This window comes from Mus caroli, unplaced genomic scaffold, assembly GCF_978045245.1.
Source record: "Mus caroli unplaced genomic scaffold, Mus_caroli_1 scaffold_6, whole genome shotgun sequence".
NCBI lineage: Eukaryota > Metazoa > Chordata > Mammalia > Rodentia > Muridae > Mus > Mus caroli.
The window spans coordinates 24,967,207-24,991,043 of NW_028227261.1; the positions used below are offsets into that span (position 1 = coordinate 24,967,207).

Genomic DNA, 23,837 nt, shown 5'->3' on the forward strand with positions numbered 1-23,837 from the left:
TATCTTGCCCCAGGGTTGTCACTACTCCCTTAATTAAATCACAGGATTCAGCTTCATTTCACTTCCTGGTACTCCTTTAAGATTCGAACCATTTTTTTTTTCTGTTTTTCCTTTATCATCTTCTTATGCTTGTTTAAAATGCTCTTCACGAGACTTAACCAGAAAACAAAGTATATCTATGATGGGCATTACTGAGACTTCCTTTTCAATGCAATTAATCCAGTCTCTTCTCCATAGCCTCAGGCAGACTCTTCAGACAAGGGCAAAAAGTAGCCAGATTCTTCAACAAAATACCACAAAAAAAAAAACAAAAAAACAAAAACAAAAAAACAAAAACAAAAAAAACAGTCTCTAGGCCATATATTGAAATTCTTCACTAAAACCTCTTGAGCCAGGTCTGCAAAATTCAAATCATTCTCAGTAACAAAGTCTTCCATATTCCTACTATGATAGCCCATTGAGCCACATTTAAAGTATTCCACTGCTTCCCAAATGCAAAGTCTCCAAATCAACAGCCTTCCAAACAAAAGCATAGTCAGACTTATCACAGCAGTACCCAACTCCTGGTACCAACTTCTGTCTTAGGGTTTTATTGCTGTGAGCAGACACCATGGCCAAGGCAACTCTTATAAGGACAACATTTAATTGGGACTGGCTTACAGGTTCAGAGTTTCAGTCCATTATTATCAAGACGGGAGCATGGCAGCATCCAGGCAGGCATGGTGCAGGAGGAGCTGAGAGTTCTACATTTTCACTTGAAGGCTGTTAGTGGAAGACTGACTTCCAGGTAGCCAGGATACAGGACTTAAAGCCCAAGCCTACAATGATACACTTATTTCATCAAGTCCAAACCTCCAAATAGTGCCACTCCCTGGATCAAGCATATTCAAACCATGACATGTTCTATTGCTGTTGCTTCCTGAAACCTGGAGATTTTTTTTTATTATTATTTATTTTATTGTGTAGCAGGGCATAGTGTTGACTACCTTTAACCCTGTATCTCAGGAAGCAAAGGCAGATGGAATTTCAGATATGTGCTGCCACACCCTCCAACCATTTGTTTCTTTTAAAAACTGTGAAGTCATCATCCCATCTTTCTGCAAAAGGACCATCCACTGCATACTAAGGAATGGTATGTTGTCAAAAACATATGGGACTAGTAGAGCCTGGCCTTTGGCTTTACGTAGACTCAGGTTCGAATACAGCTCCTTGTAAGGTGAGGCTAGAGCCTCTTTTCTGGAATCAATCTGTCTTGAGTTTTGGGAATACCAAGTGAACTGATCCATATGAAATACATACATCCCAATAAGTACTCAATAGACAAAACCATTACAACCAGCAAGCTAATGGCTTAGAGGAAGATGGTAACCCTAATGCTTCCTATGTCACTATGACCCACAGAGAAAAATCCTAAGGGGCCATGAATTAAACATTTTTGAGAATTGGTTAAGTCGCTAAAATTTGGAGGCTTTTTTTCCTTTTGAGTCTCTGCCTTGCAGCAGTTTGTCCAAAGTTTTCAAAAACAGACTACATGATTTCTGACACAGTCGCCTAATCTATAGATTCTCCCAGACCTCAGAAAATTACTGGTTTTGGGGAATTGAATCAGTGGCCTCATTCGCGCCTGCTGAACACACTACCACTGAGCCATACACATCAGACTTGGGATCAGAAAGGACAAATGGGTAAGGATTCTGCTTTCAGATGCAGTGTTCCGAAGGAGGGCTGGAAAAAGGAAAAAAAAAAAAAAAGCCATCACTTCTTATCTCTAGCCATCACCTGCTTATCCCTAGATGAAGCTGGAGGGGGTGGGTTAATGCAGATTGCAGAGCTCAAGGGTTTCTGGCGGAAAACGCAGCGAGAAAGTCACATCAAGGTACAAACCACTCCTGACCCCGTGACCAAGGAGACACCCACCCCAGCCTCTCAGGAAAACGCTGCAGACTTCAAACCCAGCCCCTGATGCCCTCCGCCAGAGGCGCTCCCAGGAGAGCGTCCTCGCGTTGCGCGTGCGCACGCGCGCGCTGCGCACAGGCTGCTGGGATGCCGCCTCTTCCCTCCCGAGCTCTTAGTTTCCCGGCGTGCTTCAGGCCCGCCAAATGGGAGGGGGAGACGCAAGATGGCGGCAGCCGTGAACTCCGGCTCCAGCCTCCCGCTGTTCGACTGCCCGACTTGGTGAGTAATGGGGTTTCTGGGACTAGAGCGGCTCGGCGTGTGTTAACCCGGGCAGAAAGGAAAAGGTTGTACTTTTTTCCTCTTCCTTTTTTTTTTTTTTTTTTTTGCGATGAAACGAACGTCTCAAAAAGATCCTGGAATGATTGAGGGAAAACTGTCCGCTGTGAGGGGCCGGGCGACGTGTGGAGGATCCCGGAGCTGGGGCCCAGGCTCTGCGGAAACCCGAGTTTTGGGGGCTCGAAGGTATTCAGTTTATACAGCGCTTGGGAGGTCAGCCGCTCACCGGGGTGCTTCAGGCCTTGGCCCCTAACTTGCCCTAACTCATCACCGAGTGCCCGATGCTCTCGGGGAGCATCAATCCTTCCCTGGGTGCTGAAGGTCTGGAGCGCGCACGAGCTGGCTTCCCTACCTCAGCCCAACCTGATGCTGCATCCCTCCGTGGCTGCTGCACCCTCCAAGCGGACTAGGTGCTCCTTGCGGGCAGGGATGGCGCGGGACTGTTCCCCCTTGTTCTCTGACCAGACCAGCACGAAACCCGGTACAAAAGACAGCAGAAGTTGTTAGCATACAGCATTTTCATCCCCTGGGAAGTTCAGAGAAGTAGTAGGATGGTTTCCGCGTTGAGTGGGGTGCAAGATGAATGAATAGGAACTGCTTTGCACGAGGATGCATCAGGGTTAGAGCCCTTTCTTGCTGTTGCGGTTCTTCCTGGTTATTAACATGTTACCTCTCAGGCTTCTGTTACATTGAGATCTTCAAGGGCAAAAACCCTTGCATCATGCTCAGCTCCTAGGCCTGAGTCAATCACATGGTAGGATATTCAGGCAAAATATTTTGGCTTTAATGTTCATTTTAATCTCTTTCTCGAAGCAAATGGGCTTTTTGTTCGATGCACTGTCCTTTTAGCCACTGCCATGAGAGATTGGAGCGGAGCTGTGAGATGTCTGTGTTGAATCTTCAATGAGATAGACTCGATATCGTTTCTTCTGTGCAAATGTAAGGGCCCTGGAAGGTTCAAAAGAACAAGCCCAGGAAGTGAATGAATGCTTGGCTGTTTCCTGGATTTCTTTATTCTTTTAACATATCCATGTGCTTCAGCCTACAAATTCTTTATCCACACTGGTCCCTGGCTGCACTTATTTCAAATTTGGGCCAGCCAAATATAAAGAGACTCTTTCTTTGAGATCACCTGTCATTACCTCAGGGTCTGGTGTATACCAGGAACTGTGTCAGGTGATTTGAGACTCGAGCATCCATCCCCTTGAATGATGAAGCGAAGTATAGAAAACATTCTGATGACTTGGATTTTTCTCACAAACACCTGTTCAGGGTGCCCACAACACCTCCCCTCATTTGGAGCTTGGTTTCGTGGGCGTGGTTTTGATTTGCTCTAGTTCCCTAATTACAGATCTCTGATTTGGTACCAAGAGTTCATCTGGGTAATGGTTTTTGTTTATTTTGTGATGAGAATAATATTGATCAGCCCCCAAACAAACAATTTTTGTTATTTGGTTATTTTAACATATATTTGTTTTAAGGCAAGATCTCTATATGTAATTCTAGCTAGTCTGGAATTCACCTGTTATACAAACTAGGATGGCCTTGAACTTGCAATGGTCCCTCTGGTGGGAATTCACATGTGTATTTCTGTACCCAGCAAAACAACTGGTTTATTCTTTCTTTATATTAGGAGTAGTAAATCTTAGAGGAAACCCCGGTTAGACCAAGCATGGTGGCATACATCACAATGTAATTTAGCACTGGAAAGGTGGAGGAGGAGGTTCAGGTGTTAAAGGTCATCCTCAGATCCAATCCCACAAAGGTTTGAGCCTAGCTTGTTTTTGGAGACATGAGACTCTGTCTCCAAAAACAAGAAGGAAAAACCTTTCCAGGGAACAGGACATTGAGCTGCATTATTTCTGAAGGGCAGAGCCAGTATTAAAATGCAGGAGTTTGGGTTGGGGGTGCTCTAAATACAGACCCACTGAAATCTCCTCTGAATAATTGAATCACTTAGGAAGAAAGTGTTAAACACAGAAAGAAGCTCTAGCCAGGCAGTGGTGGCGCACGCCTTTAATCCCAGCACTCAGGAGGCAGAGGCAGGTGGATTTCTGAGTTTGAGGCCAGCCTGGTCTGCAGAGTGAGTTCCAGGACAGCCAGGGCTACAGAGAAACCCTGTCTCGAAAAAATCAAAAGAGGGGGGGGGGGGAGGAAGGAACAAGCTCTAACAGTGAATTCATGACATTTCTGTTTGAATATGAACTAACTCTTGGCTGGTAGGAGAGCCTCAGTGTTGATGGGACAGGGATTGAAAACAGTCATGGACTCATCCTTAAAACTGCTGTTTTGCTCTTCTTTTTCAGGGCAGGTAAACCACCACCCGGCTTACATCTGGATGTGGTGAAAGGAGACAAGCTAATTGAGGTACTGAAGCACACCGTTCTAAAGGTTTTCCGCCGGGATTCACTTCCCCCCTCTCCTTCACTTTGTCTTCAGCAATGTTACTTCCCTTCTGGGTTTCTGCTTTTTAAGACAGGGTCGGCCCTGGGTATCCTGGAGCTCCCTATATAGAGCAGCCTGGCCTTGAACTCAACAAGATTGATTGCCTCTGCCTCCTAGTCCTGTAAATAAAGGCATGGCTACCATGCCTGTCTCATCTTCCTGACCTCTTTTTTGGTTTTGGTCCCCTGTTAAAAGCTCTTAGGGACCTGGGATGGAGCTCTGTAATATAGTGGCTGCCTAGCATTGGGAAACCCTTTTGGATTTATTCTCTGGCATGCAACACTCCCACAACTACTCAGTTTTTCATTACTCCTCTCCCCTTACAAATGAAGATATTTTTAACAGGTCATAGGCCCAAGGCACCCACACAAACCGGAAACACAGATTTGGAATTTGTGGAATGCATAGTTCATATTAACTAAAGAAGGTTATGTTATAGATTGAGCTTTAACATTTCAGCGGCTTCTGTGAGATTCAGGGTGGTATAGTCAGGAAGGGCACTTGTCGAAAAAGAACATGAAATGGAACTAAAATTCATTCATTTAAACTAAGGGGAGAGGCCAGCTCTGGTGCCACGTGCAGAGGCCACATGCCGGTACCTGAGTTGGCGACCATAAGGGCTGTACATTGGGGTCCTGTCTTAAAAAATACTAAGGAGAGACAGAATCACACATAAAAAGATATAATTGTAGTTAAGTATAATAAAGGAAAAGTTTAATGGAATCCCAGCTTCCGTGGGAAGTTTCTAGAGTCAGGTCAGATTTTAGAGGACAGTAACTAGGTATTTTGTTCAACAGGTTTTGAGAAAGGGTCTCACCCTATAGCCCTATTGGCCTGGAACTCACAGTGATCCACCTGCCTCTCTCTCCCAAGGGCTGGATGTTCTTTTGTATTTGAGATAGATTTCCACTCTAGCCTGTATTGGCCTTGAACTCAATGTAGCCATAGCTGGTTTTGACTCTGAATGATAATCCTACCTCTGTCTCCCAAGGGCTGGGATCGTGTGAGTCACCATATCTGGCTTATTTATATTAAGATATATAATTATTTACCAAGAAAAAGGGAGTAAGCCCACTGATTTAATAGTTAGAAATTAAGCTCGAGGCTCTGTTATTGATTTTAATTATTTTAAAAAAAATGACATTTTACAGACGGTAGCTTGAAAAGTAAGGGGTTGTTTTGGGGTTGTGGCAGAGGATATGCACACAGCTCCTTTGTCATGGGTTCTTTTATGAAAAACAGAAAAATCCAAAACTCAAATGGTTATTCAAGGAAATAATTAAAAATATCCCGAAACCTCTTTTACTACAGGTGGTTCCATAGATAGAAAAAAAAAAGTTTTGTTGCTACACAGAATAGTGTGAAATTTGAAGACTTCTAGAGATCTACTTTGTGGGCTGGGGAGATGTCTCAGATGTAGAAGGCTTGCTCTATGAGCCTGACAACTTGAATTGGATCCCTGGGACCCGTGTAAACATGGAAGACGGGAACCACCTATACACAGTTGCCCCTTGGTCTCTACTGCGTGTTTCCTCCAATGCACACAGACACAAAGAGAAATAATAATAGCATATTAAGTTAAAAGATGAAATCGATTTTGTTATTAGACTTTGGTAAATCTTTAATTTGCAACAAGAGTAAATAGGCAAAGAGGCCCAGTGATGACATTGGGTTCCTTCATGGAAGATGTATCTTTCCAAAGTCCCTTTACTTCTTCAACGCCCTCTGGCTACTCGTCTCTTTCTGCTGCTGCTGCTTTTCTGTCTCAGGGTTTCTACATACACTGAATTGCAGAACGTTGTCAAGGTATAATTTTTAGATAACACTATATGGCTCTTAAAGGAGTGGGCCTGAGGTGTAGGAGTGTGTGTGTGTGTGTGTGTGTGTGTGTGTGTGTGTATGCCTGTGTGCGTGTGTGCGCTCGCATATATTCATGAGTTGTATTTGTTTTGCCATGTTATTGATCAGACAAGGGTCTCATGCATTCTAGTTAAGTGTGTTACTGCTTAGCTAGAGCCCTGAGCCTGCCTCAGTGTATTTAAGGATTTAGATTTGACCAGCACTTGATACTAACCGAGCTATCTGTATCCTCGTCTTGTTTAAAGGCTTGTGATATGCTGTGGTAGTTGGGTTGCAGAAGTGCGATATTAAAGTAAAAGCCATGAGTCTTTTAGGCCCAGTGTGTAAAGACACATTCTGAGTTATAACTCAGAGGCACATTTGGATAGTATCAGCAGTAGCCAGCCACAGGTCACAGCCTTGGGAACCAGAAGAACAAGGCACGATTCGTTCAGTTTTTATTATATTTCCTTAATTCTAAGAGGTTTTATTTTCATTTAACTTTCTGTGCTTGGGGTGCTGTTGATGGTGAATGTGTGCCTGTGACATGAGAGCCCTTCCTTTCTTTTTCCTTAGTGCAATCTCTGACACATCTTTTGCACTCTAGAATGGTTGCTTGTGACGCACTATGCTTACTAGCAAACAAGTCCGTGAGGACACCATTTTTATAAATAAGAATATGAGTGGAAAGTGCGATGAGATAAACCTGCATGCATGCATCCTTACAGGACAGCGCTATGCTTCAGGCCCTGCCACTAATTCTAAAGCAATGTTGTCTTAATAAGTGGGGCTTTTGTTCTGTTTTTTGAGATAAGGTCTCATCATGTAGCCCTGACTGGCCTGTAAGTTACTACATGGAGATCAGGCTAGCTCCGCACGCACAGAGCTCTGAGTGCTGAGCAACTTCCCCAGTCACCACTTTGAGACAGGGTCTTTAGGCTGTTTGTGAAGCCCAGGTGGGCATTGGATCCACAGTGGTCCTCCTGTCTCAGCCTCCAAAGTGCTTGGATTATAGGCAGCAGCTACTTCAGCGGGCTTCCCATGTATGTCTCCTTAGGAATTGGGATCTTTTTGCTTGGTTTGTTTTGGGGGGGTGGGGGAGGTGTTTTTGAGACAAGGTCCCAGAAGCTGCCATCCTCCTGCTTCTGCTTCCTGAATGCTGGGGTTCCAGGTGTGCACAGACACTGCCTACCTTAATCCATGTTTTAAAATGTAACATTGAGGCGACTAATTGGCTGTCAGGCCATTGCCAAATCTGGGTCTCCATAGTAGCATGGCCTTGAAATGAGCTGTAGCAGCAGTAGGTATGTCCTGTCTAAATCTTAAAGCTAAGCTTGGCAGAGCTCAGGTATAAGTGCTTTCATGGGGCAGGGAAAGAATATGAATACTCAAAATATTTATTCCTAGATGATTTACATTTTAGTACAAGTGGATTATGAAATTATATAATGTGGTTAAAAATGCTCAAACTTGGGGGACTGGAGAGATGGGTCAGCAATTGAGAGCCCTTCCTGTTCGTCCAGAGGACCTGAGTTCAGTTTCTTGCACCCAGGTTGGGCAGCTTTGAACCACCTGTAACTCCGTATCCAGGGGATCAGATGCCCTCTTCTGGCCTCCACAGGTACCTTCTCACATGACATACATTGCACACAAACACATAAAATTAAACTTTTTTTTTTTTTTTTTTTTTTTAAATAAGACTAGGTCCCACTATGTAGCCCTGGCCTGGAACTCACTCTATAGACCTGTGTAGCCTTAAACTCACAGAGATCTGCCTGCCTCTACTCTGGAAGTAAAGGCATTCACTACTGGTCCTGACATTTTTAAATGCTCAGGTTTAACTGGGCCTTGTGCTACATGCATGAAACTTCAGCACCTAGGAGGTAGATTCAGGAGGGTCAGAAGTCCAAGGCCATCCCAAGCTCTGTAGCTTGTTTGTGGCTAACCTGGAATATAGGAAGTCTTGGTTTTAAAAAAGAAAAGAATTTTAAACTGTAAAGTCATACAAATTTGAACTGTATTTATTTACTTTAAATAAATTATCATGGGGGTGGTATGTCTCAGTATTCTAAGCCCTACAACTGGAAGGGCTGTCAGCTGCAGGGGATTGTCCCCACCAGCGATGCAGTGTAAAGCTCATGGCAAGTGTGGCAGGTGAGTGCACAGCAGTTGTTGCTGTTGACAGTGCTGGAGATTCAAGGACACTAATGTGTGTATCCAGTGGGGAGCCTCTCCCTGGGCACTGCCTGCTGGAGTTCACAGGGGAGGGGACAGGGGACAGCTCTTGATTTCTAACCTGATGCTGACGTCACTTTACATCCTTCCTGAGCGTTTGTCGAGCTTTTCTGGGAAGTTTGTTTTGGTGGTGGTGTTGATGGTGCTGCTGCTGGTGGTTTTGTGTGTGTGTGTGTGTGTGTGTGTCTGTCTGTCTGTCTGTCAACAGGGCCTTACTGTGTGTAATCCAGGCTAACCTTGAACTTGGCATCATCCTTGCCTTAACATCTGAAGTTCCTTTTTTATTTTGTTTTTGTTTTTTTTCCAAGATGGGGTTTCTCTGTATAGTTGTAGCTGCCCTGGAACTTGTGGGCCAGGGTGGCCTCCAACTCTACCTGCCTGGGATGAAAGGCCCGCAACACCATGCTTGCCTTGAACTTCGAAAACAAAAGTGCCATCATTACTAGTTTCTCAGGGTTTAGGAATCTCGGGTGGAATGTGAGCTCAAGCTTGTAAGACCTTGTATTTAAAGGGAAAAGACAGCATGTTGAATGGGGTCCTCAGGTGCTAGACCACTAATATTGGACTAGAATTAGAAAAGGGTTAGTAACAATTCACCGAGTATCCTTCATCTATGACAACAGTAACTTGTTATACAGCATGATTCAGCCCAGAGTACACTTTTTCTGCCCTTCTTACTTGCTAATCAAATAATCTTTTTTTTTTTTTTTTTACTTTATGTATATGAGTGTTTTGCCTACATTTTATGTGTACTGTGTGCATGCCTGATGGAGGCCAGAAGGCACACACCTGGAACTGGAGTTTCAGACAGTAATGAGCCACCTTATGGGTTCTGGGGATCAGAACCTGGACAGCCAGTACTCCTAACCCTGGTGCCATCTCTCCAAACCTCTGTCTTTGTTTTTCCTGTGAGATGGGGCCTTTCTTTATAGCCTTGGCTCTACTGGAACTCACTCTGTAGACTAGGCTGGCCTCAAACCCAAAAATCCACCTGCCTCTGCCTCCCAAGTGCTGGGATTAAAGGCGTGCGCCACCACTGCCTAGCTAGTTACATTTAGAAAAAGAAAAAATTCTTAGAATTCTTATCTCATAGGGAGAGGCTACTTACATCTGATAGAATTAAGAGCAGTTTTTATTTTGTTTGTTTTGTTTTTTTCATACCAGCACTATACAGTGGAAGATAGTATTTAGGGAGATGTAATTTAATTTCCTGACAAACAGCGTTAGCTTAGTAAACTGCTGTGTGGGTGCATACGGGTGGGCCATACGTAGACCGTCCATGAGGTGAGTTCATGCCACTGACTTAAGGAGCACATAGAAACACACACACAGGGTTTGCTGCTCAGTAGCCCAGATCCCAGTTCTTCATCTGACAGTCCATTGCCCTGGGGATGATTTTAGTGGCATGCTTGGAACTGGGTGAATAATGTCCCCTAGGACCCAGGAGTGAACAAATGGAATAGCCTGCTATTAGCCTTAGCTAGAAGGAGGAAGAATGCATGCTGGCTGTGTCACATGTAAAAGATATTTGGATCTTAGGATGGTCATAAGCTTGTATGGGAAAGACTGGGACAGTTGGCTGGGGAAAGCACCTACAGTGATCTTACTAGACCCTAGAACTTAAAAAGACAATGAGAGATGCTTTTCTTGATTGCCAGAGAAGCAATGATAGCTATTCAAGTCCCCCTACTTACATGATTGGAAGTTTTTACTAAGCTTGCTTGGAGTAAAAGTGAAGTAATATTTAATCTCATATTCATTTAGAAGCTGATTATTGATGAGAAAAAGTATTACTTATTTGGGAGGAACCCCGATCTGTGTGACTTCACCATCGACCACCAGTCATGCTCTCGAGTCCACGCAGCCCTGGTGTACCACAAGCACCTGAAGAGAGTTTTCTTGATAGACCTCAACAGCAGTAAGTTCGCAGCTCCTGTGACCTGTCATCTGTGGGGATGGACATGCTATTTGGGTCTTGGTTTAGGAAGCTTTTTTTTTTTTTTTTTTTTTTTTAAATTTTAATCATCTCATCTTTATTTATGAGTCAGCTATTCTCCTGCAATAGTTGACTAAGGCAGAAAGATAGTTTGGGGGATTCTTCTAGGAGACCTTTGTATAGATAAGAGTAAAAATGTCATGGAAGACCTCGGAATATTGATGTTCAAGTCCTCATAAGGCTGAGTGATCCAGTTTAAGCTGAAGTCATGAGTAGGGTCGTTAATATGCAGCAATACAGGATGTTTACAAAATGCTTATTTTGAGCAACATTTATTATTTACAATAGGTTATTTATCCCAGATACACTTTGCTTAAACTCAGTTACAATTTAATTTCATAAGTACACTGAAATTAATAAGGTTTTAAAGTTTGCCTAAAATAATCTACAGAAATGCAGTTGAGACTGGACTGTGGACTGCTACAGTTTGCTTTTGCCATGATAAATAGAGTAAAACACACAGTCTTACATCCTCTGCTTTTCAGGTTGGCGCCCCCCCCCCCCCCAAGCAACACACACAGACATACAGCCCCATCTAATTACGTACAGAATGGGTGAGCCTTGTCTTACAGGTACTTATCTCTTCTTTCCATTTCATAACGTGCAGAAATGCTGAAGTGGAAGCATTCAGAATCCCTGGTAGGATTTTTGCCTTGCCTTGGCATTGACTTTGCATCTGGGTTGGCTAATCTCTGCTGTCCTGGCGAGTAGCTAAAGCATAATGCTGCCAGACCAGCAGTGTTCATGGTCCTTAGAGTTGGAGCTAGAGAGGGCAGCCCACAACCGATTGTGCCTCATGCCTTGGAGATCATGGCTTCTGCTAGGTTGGAGCCATTTCTGTTGGACCCAGAACGGAGCCAAGCCTTTCTGGCAGCAGAGAACAGGCAATCCTGTTCATGTGGAGAGCAGCGGATTTGAAGGTGTGTAACAAATCCGCAGTGTCCCTGCTATAGTGTGAGACAGGATGAAGAAGACCGAGTGGCATAGCATCTTTACTTTGTTTCTTTTTGTTTTTCTGCATACGTAGTGACACTTGTTTATATTCTCTTCTCGGCACTCAGGAAGATGAGGCAGGAGAATTACGAGTTCAGTCAGTCTGGTTGACATAGTTTGTTTGACTCCAAACTGGCTACATAGTAAGTTGGAAGCCAGCCCTGACTATACAGTGATGAGATTCTGACTCAGAAAGCAAGGGCTGGGTTGTACCTCAATGGTAGGGTGCTTGCCTAGGATGGGCAAAACCCTAGGGTTGACCCTAGTACTGTAAAAGAAAAAAAGAAACATGAAAGTGCTTTTGTGTCTATGATCCTGAATATGACATTTATTATCATTAAACACTAACAATCAGGGAGGCAAACTTGGTGAAGTGTGGGAGCTGCCTGACATCCTGCAAGGGAGCACTGGCTGCCTCTGCACTGGTCTCTTCCCCTTACACTTAAGACTTGCTTTTGCAGCACATGGCACTTTCTTGGGTCACATTCGGCTGGAACCTCACAAGCCTCAACAGATTCCCATCGATTCTACGGTCTCATTCGGCGCATCCACGAGGGCATATACTCTGCGAGAGAAGCCTCAGACATTGCCATCGGCTGTGAAAGGAGATGAGAAGATGGGCGGGGAGGATGATGAACTCAAGGGCTTGTTGGGACTTCCCGAAGAGGAGACCGAGCTGGATGTAAGTCTGTGTCATTGTCTTTTGGGATCCTTGCTTTAGCAGCGTGGAGCTGTTCTCCCTAATTTGAAATGAAGTGCTATAGCATCAGGAGGCTCTGCTCAGTCAGGTAGAAGCCCTCAGTGATGCGCGTGTCCAGCTGTGTGACCAGGCTTCCCTGCACTAGTTCCTCTAGGAGACCGTGCACTGCTCCACTGGCTGTTAGAGGCTGAGACTTACTTTGTTTGGTTTTACATTTTATTTATTTAGTTTATGTGTTTGAATGTTTTTGTTTTTGTGTGTGTGTTTAGAATATGGCATTAGGTACCCTGAAACTAAAGATAATTGTGAGCTACCATGTGGCTCTGGAAATCAAACCCAGGTCCTTTGGAAGAGCAGCCAGTGCTCTTAGCTACTGAGCCACCTCTGCAGCCAATTTTCTCCTTTCTTCATGACTGTGTTGAGCTGCACTGTCCAGTACCGCCTCATTAGGCATGTTTCCTGCATCCCATCTTTACATCTCTAGTGAACATGTTGGTAATTCAGTCAGCTGTGCCAGGAGAGTCTCTGTAACAATATAACTTCTTAACGACATTCATACTGCAGTAGGTATTAGAAATTCTCATTAGCTATGATCTAGCACTGTCTGTGGGAGACTGCCTTGGCATCTGAGAGTCTACATATTTAGATATCCACGGGGAGTCCCTGAAAATACACACCCACACACGGTGCGGGGGTGGGGGGGGGGCAGGCACGCCTTGGATACCCATTAAACACTATAATGTCCATCCTCACAGAAAGGTCTCTTGAGAAACACTAGCTTACCAAGCCAATATTTTCTTTCATTCATTTAGCCTTTTTGGTACTGACCAGACAGCCCAGGGATATTTAAAAAAACTAGGCTTCTTTGGGACTGGAGAGATGGCTCAGTGGTTAAGTTCACAGGCTGCTGTTCCAGAGAGGGCCCTGGTTGATTCCCAGCGACCACATGGACCTGGGGTAATTTTAAAGGCCAGCTACTGAGACACATTCAGTTGTTGTTTCCTTCAGAAGCAGCCACATCTAGGCTGCGGTGCTCGCTGTGTTTCCCTCCAGGCTCAGTGCTTCCCTGTCTTTCCGGTCAGTGTGTTAATTCCTCTCGCGGCTCGGAGTATCTCAAGCTGCAGTGCAGGCTGGAACAAGTCCAGCGCATTGAAAAGCAGCAGGAAGCAGTGCTAAGGCCACACTAATCACGAGATGGGTGGATGGGTGATTGTGAATGGAACTGGGGCCAGGTGTATGATGGAGAGTCTGCCAAAAGTTAAATGCAATGCCGGTGTCCTTAGGAGTTTCAAAGGAGACAGTCAGAGGTGGTGGCTTACTGTGATCTCAGCACTGCAGACATTGAGGCAGGAGGATTGCTATAAATGTGAAACCATTCTAGTCTACATAGAGCTTATCTGTCTTACCACCACCAGACATATGCACACACCACACATAGCATTCACACGGACATACACATGAGCACACAGAAACACAGAGAGTCAGACAGATAGACAGACAGACCAGGATGCTTTTAAAGGCCAGCCTCTGAGAAGCATTCAGTTTTTGTTCTCATTTTTTTGTTGCTTTAGAGTAAATGTTAGTATTCCTTTCAATAAATTCTGCTTTAATTCTTAGGGTAGAGACATGCTAGTGCTCCTTCAAAGCCAGGAAAGTAAGCAGCCATAGCTCATCTCAAGGGTGACCTGTTGTCGCCCAGCCTTTCACCTCCTTCACCTCATGGCCAGTGAGGATGTTCTGTATTCTCTCTGTTAACAGTCTTCATTAGGGCAGTGTGGGTCCTTTGAATACAGAGGCGTCTCGCTGACCCTGGGCCATCAGAGTAAAGCCCCAAGCCCCAGATGGCTTTTTTGCACATTATTTGGTGTTTTCTCCATGAAACTCCCTATGTATTAATTCTGGGCTTTGCTGTGTGAACTTTGACTTAGAACCTGACAGAGTTCAACACTGCCCACAACAAGCGGATTTCAACCCTCACTATTGAGGAGGGGAACCTGGACATCCAGAGACCAAAGAGGAAGAGGAAGAACTCGAGGGTGACCTTCAGTGAGGACGATGAGATCATCAACCCAGGTGAGAGAGAGAGAGAGAGAGAGAGAGAGAGAGAGAGAGAGAGAGAGAGAGAGAGAACGCTGCCTGGACCTCAGAAGTGAAACTAGGCCAGCTCGTGGGCAGATGTGAACGTTTGTGTTTCAGGCTGATTGGGTCACTCTGCTTGTGTTTTGAGCTTCTGTGACATTTCAAGTGCTCTGATAGATGGTTACACGGAGTGGCCACTCGGGCTTTGTGTAAGTAACCTCCAAGTTCTGTGAAAGATCTCCACTGACAGCCAGGCCGTGGTAGGCTGTGGGATAGGAGATGGCCAGTGACTTTGGGGGGTTTACTTAATTTACAACACGGGCCATCGGGGTATGTAGAAACCAGTCAAACGCAATTTAAAACTTGCATTAAGAGAAAGTTGGGGATAGTCACCCCAGTTACTCTCTGAGGTGTGTTGTGCAGTCTGAGTGACCTGCTGAGCCCTGCTTCTCGGCCATGTGTAGACTCCTCTGGATGCTGGGGTACAAGAGGACAGGGGCAGAGCACAGCTCCAATAGGCCAAAACCAGGGCCTGTGGGTACCAGGGAGTTAGCCTACAGAAAACAAACAAACCAGCAAGTCCAAGGCTCGGAGCCTCACCTCCCTTGGTAGGCTCTCCCTTTGGGGAGAAGCTAAATGTCCTCTAGGGTGGCAGTGCGTGTCACAAGCCATGACAAGAGATTGTTTTCATGGGCCACTCAGACCCTCGGGTGAGAGCCGGGACCGTGAAGCCCTGGCTCTGAGTCCTAAATCTGATGAGCAAACAGGAGTGTGTGGTCGCAGCCCCCTGTCGTGACACTGTACGACAGTGCATCGCTGTATGAGACGGTGATGTCTGCTGCTTGAGCTGCCTTGCTCTGTTCTCGTGTACTCGGCGCTGTTGGAGCTGTTGGGAAGGCTTAGCACATAAGATGCGTAGCATCAGCTATATTTCCTGTTTGAACGGCTGGGCTGATGGCTGTTTGGCTTGATGATCCCATCTCCCAACCTTGCTCTGTCTCTGCAGAGGACGTGGATCCGTCTGTTGGTCGATTCCGGAACATGGTGCAGACTGCAGTGGTTCCAGTCAAGGTAGGTAGCACCCTTTGAGAGCATTTGAGACGTCATATGGCCTGGTCTCCAGACCCCGCTTTAGGATCTAACTCAGGTGTAGTGCATACACTTAGAAAGTCCTGGCTTTGATCCCTAGCAATGCGAAAAGGGAAAGGAAGAAACCCCCCTGTGATGTGCAGATGAATGTTAATGTTTGTAATCTTAAAACACATTGTGTGCTTCTCTCCCTATAAAAAATTATTATTTTTACCTTTTTCTTTTGTATGTATGAGTGTTTTGACTGCATGTATGTGTCCCACATCCATGTCTGGTGCTGTAGGGTAGGAAGTAAGACCTGTGCCAATGCTCTGATTGAACCTGGGTCCTCTGGAGGAGCAGCCTGTGCTCTCAGCTGCTGAGCCGTCTCTCCAGCCCTCTTCTCCCAATTTTCATTCTCTGGGAATACCCTTCCCCTTACCTGTGTCTCAGAAACCCAGGAGTTCTGCAGAAGGACTTCAGGTGGCCAACGAGAATACAGTGTGCTAACCACTTGCTCTGGTGCCGTAGCTACCTTCCCTAAGGGTGCAGAGGGCCACCTTCCTTTTGCCTTCTCTGCTGGCTCAGGATAAAAGAGAAGCATTAACATGTGGCTTTTCCCATGTCCTCTTAATTTATTGTTATACCCTTTAAAAGATTTATTTTCTTGTTTTGTGTATGAGTGTTTCCCTGCACTGCATGTATGTATGTATGTTTGTATGTATGTGTATACATATGTATGTATATGCATGATGTGTGTGCCTAGTGCCTTCAGATGTCTGAAGAGGGTGTCTGATCCCTTGGAATTGGAGTTACACAGAGATGATTGTGAATTGTCATGTGGGTGCTGGAGCTGAACCTGGGTCCTTTACAAACAACAACAGCAGGTGCTTTTAACTGCTGAGCTCTGTCCTCACCCCTAGCCATGCCCTTACCTTATGCACAGGGGTGTCTAGATCCTGGGTCAGGTATCTTTAGGAATGGAGAAGTAGAGAAAACCAGGATGCCCTGACTTGGCATATTGAACTTCCTAGTGGGTAGAACTGCCTAAAGGTGGTACATTGCCTCTTCAGTGACAGAGGTGCCCAGAGTTGTTGCGAGAGGCTAATCATCAGGGTCTCCAAGTACCTTTCCCCCTAAGACAGGGTTTCTCTGTTCAGCCCTGGCTGTCCTGGAACTCGCTCTGCAGACCAGGCTGGCCTTGAACTCAGAAATCCACCTGTGTCTGCCTCCCCAGTGCTAGGATTAAAAGTGTGTGTGATACCATTGCCTGGCTAAGTTACTCTTAATACTTAGTACATAGTGAGCTTCTGTAAGAGTTGTTAGGCTAGGCTAGAGGTGTAGCTCAGCTGTAGCGCATTTAGGCTCAGTTTAGCAGTGCAGAAATAAATTAATATGTTATTATACTTTACTGTATAGGTGATAATGAGAAGAAGGGGGGAAAAAGATTACATATTTCCAGGACAGATGTTTCTTTGCCCAACTGTCCATCCACAGATTTTTGACTCCACAGTGTGGAACCCATTTACATTAAAGTAAATTGGCAAGATTTCTGCTTCATCTTTAAACAATGAAACTCTAGAAGCTTGCTTGCTTTCTCTCTTTCTTTGTTTCTTTCTTTCAGGATGATTTATTTATTTTAAGTATGTGAGTATACTGTGTCTGTCTTCAGACACACCAGAAGAGGGCATCAGATCCCAGTACAGATGGTTGTGAGCCATCCTGTGGTTGCTGGAAATTGAACTCAGGACCTCTGAAAGAGTAGGCAGTGCTTAACCACTGAGCCATCTCTCCAGTCTCCACAAATGATTATTTAAATCATTGTTTAAATGTTAAAGATATTTGTTGTTTAAAAAATGGGTACTCGCCGGGCGTGGTGGCGCACGCCTTTAATCCCAGCACTCGGGAGGCAGAGGCAGGCGGATTTCTGAGTTCGAGGCCAGCCTGGTCTACAAAGTGAGTGCCAGGACAGCCAGGGCTTCACACAGAAACCCTGTCTCGAAAAACCAAAAAAAAATAAAAAAATAAAAAATGGGTACTCAAAGCCAGGCAGGTGTAGTGGCCATGCCTTTAGAAGTCCAGCTGGGGGCTGGTGAGATGGCTCAGTGGGTAAGAGCACCCGACTGCTCTTCCGAAGGTCAGGAGTTCAAATCCCAGCAACCACATGGTGGCTCACAACCATCTGTAACGAGATCTGGTGCCCTCTTCTGGAGTGTCTGAAGACAGCTACAGTGTACTTACATATAATAAATAAATAAAAAAACAAAAAAAAAAAGAAGTCCAGCTGGTGCACAACACTTCCACTGCAACCAGAGCTATATAGAGAGGTCTCTGCCTCAAAAAAGGAGAGGGGTACCGAGCAGTGGTGGCCTTTAATCCCAGCACTTGGGAGGCAGAGAGGCAGACTGATTTCTGAGTTTGAGGCCAGCCTGGTCTACAGAGTGAGTTCCAGGACAGCCAGGGCTACACAGAGAAACCCTGTCTTGAAAAAAGACAAAAAAAAATGGGGGGGGGGTACATGTAGCTGGGTTAGTTCCCAGCTAGTTAGAAGGTGGAGACAAGAGGATTGCTTGGTTCAGAAGTTCAAAACCATAATACATAGTGCCAACTGGATGAGCATCATGGTGACTTCCTGGGCACAGAGACCTAGTTACCTGAGGAGAGGTAAGGCAGCCTATTGGGAGGTCAGAGCTGACTCTGAGATCAGAGCTGAGGTTGGTGAGGTCGGTCATGCCCGTGGATGGCCTCTGCTTCTCATTTACAATTCTCAAAAGCCAGGCTGTCAACCCTAAGACTTTTGAGAGGCAAGCAGATCTCTGAGTTCATGGCCAGCCTGGTTTACAGAGTGAGTTCTAGGACAGCCAAGGCCATGTTAGAGAGACTATGCCTTAGATAAAAAGAGCTGTTGGTGGGATGGCATCTGACCCTGAGATTTCAGAAATGGGCTTGGCTGCATGGTGGGATTTTCCCCAGATGTTAGCTTTCTACAGCTAGGATGGAGAAACAGCAGCCTCATCTCATGTCCTTTCTGTTTTTTCCCCTCCCTGTGACACCCCAGAAGAAGCGGATGGAGGGCTCTGGCTCTCTGGGCCTGGAGGAGTCGGGGAGCAGGCGCATGCAGAACTTTGCCTTCAGTGGAGGACTATATGGGGGCCTGCCCCCCACACACAGTGAAACGGGCTCCCAGCCGCATGGCATTCATGGGACAGCGCTCATTGGTGGCTTGCCCATGCCATACCCGAACCTCGCCCCTGATGTGGACTTGACTCCTGTTGTGCCATCAGCAGTGGCCATAAATCCCACACCAAACCCTGCAGTCTATAACCCTGAGGCTGTGAATGAACCCAAGAAGAAGAAATACGCGAAGGAGGCTTGGCCGGGCAAGAAGCCCACACCTTCCTTACTGATTTGATATTTTGGTTATGGAGAGGGTGGGGAGGGGGGTGGAGGGGTGACAAGGGGAGCTACTGAACTAAGGAGAAAACTTTCCATGTGTGCAGTATCGTCTTTCAGAAAGTCTCCTGAGGCCCCAACCATGTAATACTGAGACCAGGGGCGGGGCTAAAGTACCAGTAAGGACTGAGTCAGACAGCTTGAAGTGTAGAGAGAGGCTTCCCAGGCCCTTCTGAGCAGACTGCCCTGGCGCTGTCCCTGTGCCACCTATTAGGACTGTTTTATGTGAAGTCGCTCATGGGAGGCATCTGGAGCAATGAGAGGGTGGAGCCTCCTTAATTAATATTCCCTTCCCTCGGGAGAACCAGGTAACAGAGCAGTTGCATAGATACCAGGTTGGTTGACACTGTTCATTTAAACCACGGTAAAGGAATGTCCTCTTGTGCCTGTGGTTTTGAGATCTAATAGGCCATTCTGTATCCTGTCTGGTGGCATGAGGCCATTTTGAGTTCCCCTCATCTCTAGTCAGTGTCACAGGACAGGCTAATGGGTTTGTACAGTATTGTTGGACTTTACCTATGTTTCTTGTCCACACTGAAAACTCATTTAGTTCCAGTGCAGCCTCCTCCCTGTGGCCTCACTGTTGGTGTGTGCCCAGAGGCAGTTCCTTAAGGAGCGAGCAGTTGGGGCAGTTCCTGGTGAACAGGAAGACTACTGCAAGGACCAGGTGTGTGTTAGGAGAACACGGCTCAGTTTTGGTTTGGAGGCTCCCCTCCCCTGACCCCCCTCACCCCCCATGGAGAGTTCTTCAGCTCTCCAGAATAGACCTGGCTAACAGGAGACAAGGTAGGAACCATTGTACGAGCTTTGTACAGATTTGTACATTTGTGTAATAGGCCTTTTCTGCTTTAAGTGTAGCTTTTTACCTGTAACCTTTATTACATTGTAAATTAAATGTAACTTTTGTCAATTGGGTGTGGTCTTGAGTCTTACTGCCAGAGGACACTTGTCAGACCCAGGACAGTTGTCCTGAGAATTGGTCCCCTGCCCCTGTTAATTACCACACATAAATTCAGCCCCTAAAGACTACAAAAATCATCATTAGCGAGTCTGATCCCCGTCCCGAGACCCCAAGGTTCATGTTTGAAGAGGTTGCCCCTTCTGAGGTGTGGGCGACATTAAGGCTGGTGTGTCCTGGAGTCTTCTCATTCACTGTGCAGGGACACAAGGCCCCTTTCTAGAAAGGGCGAGTTTCAGTCGCACAGGTGGACTCAGCATTTGTGGATTGAGGACAGAAGGACCAGGGGCTCATTGTCATCCTTGGTTTCCTGAAGAGTTCAGGGCCAGCCAGGGCAACACAAACCCTCGACAGCAAACCCAACTCCTAAAGAATGGAGATGTGTAACCATAGCACAAAAGATTGGCTTCGCCAGTTTACACAGGCAAGTCCTCTCATGAAGATGAAAAGTCCTAGGACCTGCAGTCACCCACTGAGGTCCTTCCTACATCCTGTGGAGCCATTCACAGCACATCCACTTTGCTAAGGAGAATTGGACTCACATTAACCCGTCTGTGAGCACCATGGAGAAGTGACATCTGAGTTCAGATCTGTAGCTGCTTGGGCGAGGGAGGTCCTCTAAATTGTCTATTGCTGCTGCTCTCCTGTGCCTGGCTTCATCTCGGTTTTCTCTCCTGTTCTGGAGTTTATCCAGTGCCTTTAAAACTACTCAGGAGGCAGAGGCAGAGCGATCCTAGAGTCAGCCTGGTCTACTGAGGACAGTCTCGGGGTTACACAGAAACTGTCTCAAAACTGAATAGAATAAAACTAGTGGGTTTGGCTAAAGGAATGTCTTCGGTTAAAATTGGGGTTCTTGCAGAGAACCCCAATTCTGTTCCCAGTACAGTTACAACCTAATTGTAATTCCAGGAAATCCAAAGCCCTCTTGACTGCAAGAGCACCCATACATACACATAAAAATTTTGAAAAAGGATCCAGGAGTTGTCTCAGTAAAGTGCCTGGCACCACAAGTACATGAATCTGAGTCCAAATCCCTGTCCTCAACTATGTCATAGGCAGGTGACCCCTAGCATTGGGAGGGAGTGTGGGAAGCAGGGACCCCCAGAGCTCGTTGGCTATCCTGTCAAGCCAGATCCAAAAATTAGATGCTCAGTGAGAGACTCTTAGAAAACCAGTTGGAGAGTAATGGAGGAATATGTGCACACACCCCATGGGAATGCACACATCTTCAAAAAGTACTTAAAGCACAGCTGCGTGTGATGGTGCATGCCTGTTAATTCCAGCGCTTGAGAGGTGGAGGTAGGGGGTTCACAAGCCCCAGCCTATCCAATGTCATGAGTCTAAGGTCTAGCCTGGGATAGGTGAGACCTTGTTTTAGATGAGCCAGAAAGAAGTGGCCATGCTAAACTCCTGTCTAACTGGAAGGCTCTGATAGAGCTCGGAAACCCATGGAGACATAGAAGGTCAACATGGTTTCCGGATGACGCTCTAGCTGAGCACTGAAGAATTGTACCCAGAAGAGGAGGACCAAGGCTTTCCAGGTAGAGGAACCACTGTGAGAGCCATCAAGAGGGGAACATAAACAATGGTATGGTCAGTCACTGGAGGGGAACAGAGGCCACCACACAAAGGGTCTCTCCTCCCTGCTAGTTGAAAACTTCAGCTGGATATGGTGGCTCACACCTGAAATTTCAACCTGGGGGTCTGAGTTGGGAAGATTGCAAGTTCCAGGCCAACTGGGGCTACATAGCAAGACTGCCTCAAAAAGGAGGACTGGGGAGCTCGCTCAGTGGGTAGCGCACTGCTACCCACACCTGCTGGTGGGATTTCAGTCCCTGAAATCTACTGCACACAGCTGTCCTCTGACCTCCAACTGCTATAAACATTCAGGCACACATGTACAAGCAAATATACATACATGCTTGGGAGGCAGAGGCAGGCAGATCTCTGAAGAGTTCAAGGCCAGCCTAAGCTACATAATATGTTCTAGATTCCCTAAAGCTAAAACAGTGTCTCAAAAATATTTTTTTTATTTTTGTTTTTTGGGGTTTTTGCTCGCTTGTTTGTTTTTCAAGACAGGGATTTTCTGTAGCCCTAGCTGGCCTCAAACTTGCTTTGTAGACCGGGAGGCCTCGAACTCAAGAGATCTGCCTCCCAAGTGCTGGGATCAAAGGCATGCGCCACCACCATCCAGCTCAAAAAGTTTTCCTAAAGAGTACAAAAGGCATTCTCAGTATTCAGGAAGATCCAGGAAAGGATGTAGACATGTCACCTCACCCACACTTACCTTCCTTCCAGGGATTTCTGGTGGGACAGTGACTACTTGTGCTAGAATGAGACCCTGAAGACAGGTAAGGCTGGCCCTGGCCTGGGGGAGTCTCTCCCAAGTAAGAGACAGGCAGATGTTCTAGGTCCTCCCCACATCTGTCTGTCTAGCAAATTTAGTTATTAGTCCAACTATTTAGAAAAATGAAGAGAGAATATTTTATATTCTTTCTGGCAAGGTGGAAGGAACAATGTAGCTGTAAACTCTTCCAAAGTGGGTGACACTTGCTGTCGCCAAGAATTGGAGGAGAGGCCACTTCATTCTGCAGAAGCAATGACAGGACACAATGGATGTGAACCCTGGCAGGTAGTGGGTGGGAAGGTCTAGTGGCCTGTGTCCTAATGGGAGCTAGCTGTACTGGGGCTGGGTGCAGTTCCAGCTATCACCAGCAGGAGGGGCTCTGTGTTTACCATTGGAGCCACTAGGCAAGCATCCAGTTTCCTAACACAATTGCTAGGCCAGGACATTGGAAGGAGAGAAGGGAAGGATTCACTGTTGAGCACCCTGCAGAGAATGCTCTCTGTGCATTGTCTCCAGCAGCCCCAAGGGAGGACTGCAGTATCTCCACTTTATAGAACTCAAGGGTTAGTGCACACAGTTCACGATGATAGCTACCACAGCACAGGCAGTTCCTGGCTGCTGCCACTACTGCCGCTGCCGCCACTGCCCTTTGTATTCCCAGGACCGGAGACAGTCTAGGATTTTTTGTTCCCTTCCTTATTATTATTATTATTATTATTATTATTATTATTATTATTATTATTATTTTAATTAGCCTCTTGGTTGTGTCTATGGTGGAGAAAGTGTTATGTGTGCACAAGTGCAGTGCCTGCAGAGGCCAGAAGAGGGCAATAGATTCTTTAGAACTGGAGGTACAGGTGTTTGGAAGAACAGAAGTGCTCTTAACTGCTGAGCCATCTCTCCAGCGCCGTTTTTTATTTATTTATTTATTTTCTCATAGCCATTGCCTACCCATCTGTCTCCATCTCTGGGCCTTTTGGTGGTGGGTGAAGCTTTCAAGTACTGAATCCGCGCTTGGGTCAGGTGTGGGTTTGGGATGCTCTCCGCTGGGACAAGGGTACTGCCAGGAAGGGCAGGTGAGATGTTTAAAGCCACCCTCAAAAGGCTTTCCAGGTACTCCTTGTCACACCTTGCCCACTGCAGCGGCTCTGTTGGAGGCTTCTGCTCTAACCTGCTGTTGACACATGCAGTGCTGACATCCATGCCTGCCTTTTTTTCCTGGTTCATCCACAGCAGCAACATTATCATTGTCTGTGGGGAACCTGGGAATGTAGTTTAGTTGCTGGAGAGGTTGCTTAGGATGTACGAAGCTCCATTTCCCGGCACCACATACACCGGATGTTGGAGCACGTACCTTTTTTTTTTTTTTTTAAGATGTATTTATGTATGTGAGTGCTCTATTTGCATGTATGCTTACATGGTAGAAAATGACATCAGATCTCATTCTATATGGTTGTGAGCCACCATGTGGTTGCTGGGAATTGAACTCAGG

General features: G+C 46.0%; 1 protein-coding gene and 1 non-coding gene across 3 annotated transcripts; both read left to right on the plus strand.

Moving 5' to 3' along the window:
• The first annotated feature begins 2,060 nt into the window (after window positions 1-2,060).
• Ppp1r8 (protein phosphatase 1 regulatory subunit 8) lies at window positions 2,061-19,950 on the plus strand. 2 transcript variants are annotated; one of them, XM_021160322.3, is made up of 7 exons: window positions 2,061-2,175; window positions 4,539-4,599; window positions 10,516-10,669; window positions 12,202-12,422; window positions 14,369-14,513; window positions 15,526-15,590; window positions 18,646-19,950. In XM_021160322.3, the coding sequence occupies exons 1-7, from the start codon at window positions 2,120-2,122 to the stop codon at window positions 18,997-18,999; spliced, it is 1,056 nt and encodes a 351-aa protein (XP_021015981.1). In that variant the 5' UTR covers window positions 2,061-2,119; the 3' UTR covers window positions 19,000-19,950. The 2 variants fall into 2 exon arrangements, with proteins under 2 accessions (XP_021015981.1, XP_029332662.1); XM_029476802.2 differs by having other exon boundaries at window positions 18,649-19,950.
• Window positions 6,735-6,899, plus strand: LOC115030977 (small Cajal body-specific RNA 1). Its single transcript, XR_003836570.1, has one exon.
• Window positions 19,951-23,837: the final 3,887 nt, after the last annotated feature.

Bases quoted from the DNA above. Each gene is read 5' to 3' on its own strand.
- Ppp1r8 (XM_021160322.3), top strand. From the start codon at position 2,120: ATGGCGGCAGCCGTGAACTCCGGCTCCAGCCTCCCGCTGTTCGACTGC. The intron at 10,670-12,201 runs GTAAGTTCGCAG...TTGCTTTTGCAG, and splicing joins CTTGATAGACCTCAACAGCA to CACATGGCACTTTCTTGGGT. The intron at 14,514-15,525 runs GTGAGAGAGAGA...CTGTCTCTGCAG, and splicing joins CGATGAGATCATCAACCCAG to AGGACGTGGATCCGTCTGTT.